Source organism: Solanum tuberosum, unplaced genomic scaffold (genome assembly GCF_000226075.1).
Source record: "Solanum tuberosum cultivar DM 1-3 516 R44 unplaced genomic scaffold, SolTub_3.0 scf00165, whole genome shotgun sequence".
In the NCBI taxonomy this organism is placed as follows: domain Eukaryota; kingdom Viridiplantae; phylum Streptophyta; class Magnoliopsida; order Solanales; family Solanaceae; genus Solanum; species Solanum tuberosum.
The window spans coordinates 162,184-168,981 of NW_006239090.1; the positions used below are offsets into that span (position 1 = coordinate 162,184).

At 34.2% G+C, this 6,798-nt stretch overlaps 1 protein-coding gene across 1 annotated transcript in view; it reads left to right on the forward strand.

The window, feature by feature from the left end:
* The window catches only part of LOC102583426 (ATP-dependent Clp protease proteolytic subunit-related protein 1, chloroplastic), an 11,535-nt gene extending 6,940 nt beyond the window's left edge, over positions 1–4,595 (forward strand). The window contains exons 5-9 of the mRNA XM_006353906.2: positions 2,287–2,349; positions 2,628–2,739; positions 3,608–3,669; positions 3,853–4,035; positions 4,117–4,595. Of these exons, the coding sequence (XP_006353968.1) occupies positions 2,287–2,349; positions 2,628–2,739; positions 3,608–3,669; positions 3,853–4,035; positions 4,117–4,203 (507 nt within the window). The 3' untranslated portion in view covers positions 4,204–4,595. The remainder of the gene's footprint in view (positions 1–2,286; positions 2,350–2,627; positions 2,740–3,607; positions 3,670–3,852; positions 4,036–4,116) is intronic.
* The last annotated feature ends 2,203 nt before the right edge of the window (positions 4,596–6,798 follow it).

The window sequence follows — 6,798 nt, forward strand, 5'->3', positions numbered from 1 at the left end:
AGGTGCAGTCGCCGGAAATTAGGTCTGACTGCCCGAAACTGGTCGGAATAAGAAAATAAATATACAGTCTGCCTCGGAATGGAGAGGCGACCTCAATGAAAAAAAAATTGATCGAAAAAACTGGCCGGAAAGTGTCGCACGCGCTGGCGCGTGATGCGCGTGGTGACGCAACCCTGGAACTCCTGGCGGCGCGTGAGGGCGCGTGACTCGGTGAAACTCAGAGGAGCTCACTGGGGTTTGCTCGCCTGAGTGTTCCGCACCTCATGGTGGTGTGGGTTGTCGCACTACACTTGTAAAACGAGACAACAATGCAAACCAGCCGTTGACAGTCACCGGATTCTGACTTTTTTTTTTTTTTTTTTCTCACCAATGCTTTGATACCATGTGAGAAATATAAGGAAAGAATATATTATTGAATTGTTGTTTTAATAATTACATAGAGAACCCTATTTATAGACACTATATAATACAATTCCTTACCAAATAGGAGACTATAAACTATTCCTAGTTTGTGTAGGATTGTGTTTTCCTAGGAAATCTATTATTATCCCTTTTTGGAGGTAGCCAACATACCCTTAATGCTGAAGAATTCAACCTTACCAGTTTCAAAAAGAAAAGAAAAGAAGAAGCTATTCTTTCATTTTGGTAGCTTATATAATTGGAGGATAAGATGAGTTATCAAAGACACTCATAGGGAGGGTTGGATGATTGATCTTAGGATGATACATGGTGGCAATCAGTGGCGTAGCCAGAAATTTCACGAAGGGTGTCCAAGAATCGCATAGGTAAAAAAAATAATTTGACGATGGGTGCACTAAAATTTTGAAATCAAACTACGTAACATTAACAATTTATTTTTTTAATTAAAAATTATACTAAAATTTTTAAAATCAAACCACGTAAAATTTAGCTTGAATTTTCATGTTTATTTAATAGGAAGTGAACGAAAAAGAAAAAAGAGAAAGAGAAAATTCAGTTTATAATGAAATCACTTTTATACTTCAAGATTTCACCAACCTTTGGTGACTTAACAACAAGATATGAAAAATAAAGAGTAAAATCGAACGAGTTTTTCTAAAAAGAAATTCTATATCGAGCCTTTTTCACTTTTAGTAGCTTTATAAAAAAAAATGAGAATTTGCTTATTAAATTTAAATTAAATAATTACTTTTAAATTTTATTTAAAATTTTAGTGAAAAGAAAAAATGATTAAAATTTAATGTTTACTATGCTTTTTTTTTTGTTATATTTTTAAGTTGTAGGTCTCTAATTTGAGATTATTATTCTAATAAATTATATGAGTTTTGAATTGTTGAAAAAATAACATATTTATTAACTGTAATGAGAAATTAATTAGGAGCTTTATGAAAATGTAAAAACAAATGTAGCAACTGGGATTCGAACCCGTGCGTGCGCGCATTTATAAAAATTCGCGTTGGGCCATGATACCGTTGGACTAAGAAGCTTTATGCTTAAGGGTGTCCAAAATGTCTTATTTAACCATTTAAAGTATAATTTTACTTATATATACGAAGTAATTTTCCGATGAAGGGTGTCCAATTGGACACCCTGAGCCTAGTGTACCTCCGCCCCTGGTGGCAATTGCACGTAAGGATCTGGGAGTCTTATTTGTCTACCAAATGACAATAACCTCACATGCAAATGAATTATGAATAATAACCTTGAAAATGTTTGTATCCATCTGCATTCTTGCATACATTTTATACTCAAAGATGTCCATGCATCATAATATTAATCTCAGAGGTAGATATATGCTGTACGAGTCGTATCAGTGAAAACTTCAGATATTGATACCATGCATATGTATATGCTTTAATACAGTATTCATATACACAAATAATTTATTACTATGTATAAATGTTATATGCATCTACACATTTTTGAGACGTGGTCTACATGCAATACGTATATTTTTTCTTTCTCAAGAAGTTCTGTATTGCATAGTCCACATTTCTGTACTAGATATATACTTGCTGCATTGGATGTCTGCACAAGACGGTACATTCTTCCTGAAGTAAGGATAACATATTTGGTTTTGCTCATTATGATTTATCTGGCTTTCAAATTCCAAACATAAAATGGGATCACTGATTTGCTAATCCAGAGAATTATCTCACACTAGCCAAATGCAATAGAGGATGTGTTTCCTGGGCCGAAGTCATCCAAGAATCATAAAAAATCCATGTCATCCCATTTGTTGACCGAACATACACTTTATACTTGGTTAATATTTCCCTGCTGCTGATGTACTCTTGCTTTTCCCAGAATGAGGAAATGGAGACTGTCGGTTCTGAAACAGAGGCATATGCCATTGCTGACATGATAGGAGTAAGTATCTCTAGACTTTTATGTTTACTTGTGTTTGTCGTGATATTGAGTTTAATGTTTGAACTTATGTTTACTTATGTTTGTCGTGATATTGAGTAAGTATCTCAATTGAGTTTTAGAACAAATAATGAGAAATTGAACAAAGCCACCCTTAGTCTCCATAGCAGTAAAACATCAATGGGTGAACAATTTGATGCACCTTATCTATCTATATGTTTCCCAAGACTGCGATCTTTATTCATCTGACTTATTACTTGTGTGTTTTTAATTGTCACTAGTACTGCAAATCAGATGTATATACAGTAAACTGTGGCATGGCTTTTGGTCAAGCAGCAATGCTTCTGTCACAAGGAAAGAAAGGGTTCCGTGCTATGCAGCCAAATTCATCTAGTAAGTCTCAACTTTTCACCCTCAATATCTTGATTCACACTGGCAATTGTATGATCATATGATCTTCTCTGTTTCTAATTCATAGTTGGTACCAATGATAGACGGGAGCCACAGATATTTGCGTAAGGGTGTGTATCTATAACAGCACGACGAACTGAATCACTATTTAACTTGACACGTCCATGGTATGAGGATGTTTTCTAAAAAATGCTTCTCAACTGTACTATCACACAAGTGCTGTTTATCAAGGGTTTTTGAGTGTAGACAGAAGTTGCTATACTTCATTTTAGGGATAAGGCACAAGTACCCCTAGACTATGACCGAAATCTCAGAGACACACCTTAACTAAACTAAGGTCCTATTACCCCATGAACTCACTTTTTTTGTAATTTTGTACACTTTTTGGCTTATGTGGCACACTCCGTGTCTCCACTTTGTTGAGGCACGTGGGAGATATTTGGAGGCAACGTAGGCCAAAAAGATGTCCAAAATTACAAAAAAAATATGGGTTCGGGGGGGGGGGGGGTGGAGAGGCGGGTGGGGGGGGGGGGGGGGTTGGGGGGTTAATAGGGCCTTTAGTTTAGTTAATGTGTGTCTTGGAAATTTTGGTCATAGTTTAGGGGGTACTTGTGCCTTATCCTCTGCTACATTCTTCATTTCCTCCATCCTCCTTATAGTTGCTTTCCTTTTTTATTTTTTGGTTGGTGGGAGGGATTTAGGTTAGAAGCAGAACAATTGTTTTTGGTGACTCATGATAACTATCTTCTATGTACATCATTCAAAGACCTCCACACTCTCATGCCTGCCAAATTTATTCTAGTTTTCAGTTTTTACTGCTTTTGATATTCACACTATTGATGGATTGCAGCCAAATTGTATTTACCTAAGGTCAGCAAATCCAGTGGAGCACCGATAGAGATGTGGATAAAGGTTGTTCTTTCTCTCTAGCTATGTCCATGTGTATATGTGCATCATAAACACTTATGAAATTGCTCGTCGAAGTTATATTTTGCGCATATGGATCACATAAGGTTTGCAATGTGTATGGTGACACCTGCCTATCCAGGTCTGTCATTTGTCACTAAAGTATTCTGCTACTTTGCCCCTCCACAGGCCAAAGAACTAGAATCAAACTCAGAGTATTACCTTGAACTATTATCACAAGGAACTGGAAAACCAAAGGAAGAAATTAAGAAAGATATCCTACGCCCTAAATATTTCAGGGCACTAGAGGCCATTGACTATGGCCTTGCAGATAAGATTATTAGTTCAAGTGACGATGCATTTGACAAACGGGTAAATTTACTTTGAGATATTTACCAATTACCATGCTGGCTTTCTTGTTTCATGCTGTTCACATTGATTTTTTGTAATCAGAACTATGAAGAGATGCTCCTCCAATCTAGAGCTATGTCGAGACCAGGTGGACCGGGTGCTCAAGCTACTCCCTCCGGGTTCAGGTGAATGAAAGAGTGATAATGGTCCTGAACTTTCAGAAACAACTGATGTTCCTGTCTAGTTCTGAGGAACAAAGTGGCTGGTTACTTGTCTGTGCACCCATGGAATAAAACTGGGTATACGAGTTTACGACTATTGTGCACAGGTTTGTGAAAAGTATTTACAATGTCAATTGTGTGTACCAGTATAGAATCAGATAGTGATAGTGTATGGTATAAATGAATTTAAAGTTGTCATGTCATTTTTCTTTATCTTGTATCGGATCATTTGTCAGTTCACAGTTTTAGATGTATCGTCAATTATCGTATTCGTAGCTTGAAAGTTGCCAATGGTAAATGGTATCTGGTAAGTTTTACCTACTATTGAATTGTAACTTACAAGCTGAGTGTCTTATAGTTTATCTATTGTGGACACTGGACAAATCATACCAAATTTTGGTCATTGCATAACCTGACTTTCGAGTTTTTCAAGCATGTACAGTGTAGCATTCTTTAATTAAAAAAAAAGTACGAGGGTAAATACAATCTTTCTCATTCAACCTCAACTATAAGAAGGAAAAATTGCTCACCGATCGTTGTCTGCCATGTGTTAAATTCATTTAATTTCATATTTTTATTTATTTTTCTTTACTTATTTCTTTTTAATTTTTTTTTTTTATAGTTTATTCTTCTTCCACTAAATTCATCCCTTTTGCTATTTCATTTTGTTTCATATCCTTTAAGCTACAATTGCATATCAAGGACTAGGTAGAGGAGGAAAAAGAGAAGCAAGAAGATAACAGGAAAAAAAAGCGAGGGAAAATGGGTGAGCATTCTTCATCCAAAAAAGAATTGAAAAGTGTTATTAAACAAAGATAATGTAGTAAAATTAAAAAGAAAGATAGATGAGAAAATATTTTCTTTTCCCTTACTCTTGTCTTATGTTATATATATATATATATATATACCCTTTGGGGTGACCCAGTGATTTGCTTGGGACTTTCATGTAGGAAGTCGAAAGCAAGGGTTTGCCTTTTGGATTGAGCTCGTCGCACCGGGCTTGCCTAGTGCGGATTACCTTTCCTATGTGGTTTGCAAGCTATTGCATAAGAGCATGAGTTTTATCCTGTGCGCACCCAAATGATAGAGGTTGCGGGTTTCCCTTGTCATAAAATATATATATATATATAGTATAGGGCTAAGGGTCTAAAAAATATTCCAACTTTGATCGAAATTGCTGTTACGATACCAAATTTTATGAAGGACCTATTACCCCCCAGAACTATTTAATAGTGTATTTTAAAGGTATATATGTGCTCACGTGGACACATTACTATTTATAATTTTACATTATTTTTTATGTCCACGTGGGCTAATAAATATGTTTAAAATATGGTATTAAATAGTCTGGGGAGTAATAGGTCCTCATTAAAGTTTGGTATCGTAATAGCAATGTCGATCAAAGTTAGGGTATTTTTCAAACCCTTATACCATACACACCACCACTCGTTTGGTGTGAGGGATAAATATAAATAGTCTTGGGATAAAAAAATAGGCATGGGATAAAATTTAAATATCTTGTTTGATTGACATATTTGGGATAACTTATCCCACCATTTATAGCATAGTGAGATAAGTTATCCATATACATGGTGGGATAAGTTATCCCAGGATAACTAACCCCAGAATAGTTAATCCTGAGATAACTAGTTCCCAACCAAACAACTATATTATATGAATATTTATTTTTCATGTGTATACTTGGGTACCAAGGGGCCGTTTGGTAACTGGTTAAAGCTCAGCCTAATACATGAATAACTTGTTTATTCATGTATTAATTTTATACATTGTTTGGTTTGTGAATGGATAAAAATTATTCATGTATTAATTTTATACCATGTTTGGTTGGTAGGTTTCAAATGTTGTATAAAACTTATTTATGTATTAATTTTATACGGTGTTTGATTGTGTTTTAGTAATTTTACATAATTAATACTCACATAACTTATGAGAAAATCTATGTATAATTATATGCATGGTAGAATGTCGAATAAGTTGTGTGAGTATTAGTTATACATGAATTAAAATAATAAAATTACATATTTATCCTTTTCAATTAACTTTCGATTTTTTTTTATTATGTGTGCTTTTAAAAGAGTTATACTATTTATTTATTAAAACATCATATAAAAGAGATGGTCTACTCTTGAGTCTGGAGATAACTTGCACTATTGCACATGGTTATTGCCGGCAAAATGATCCCATATTTTGGTAACTGGTCTAATCTGTCCATATTTAGTGGGTTGGGTGAGTGACTTTTTACATGGGTTGATATTCATATTCAATCCATAAAAATATGGATAAAATATAGATAATATGGGTAAAATATGAATTAGCCAAATGAGTTAAGCTTCTAACTTTTATTCACTCAAAATTCATGATATTATCAAATATATTGTAACTTCTCTTCCTTTTTATGTTCATCTATAAAACTAATTATTTTTCTATATAATTGAAAATGTGAAGTCTTTGGCCTTTCAAAAATATCTATTTTAAATGTACATTTATTTTGTTAATTCTAAATATATTTTAAATATATTTGTTTAATTTATATTGGATAATG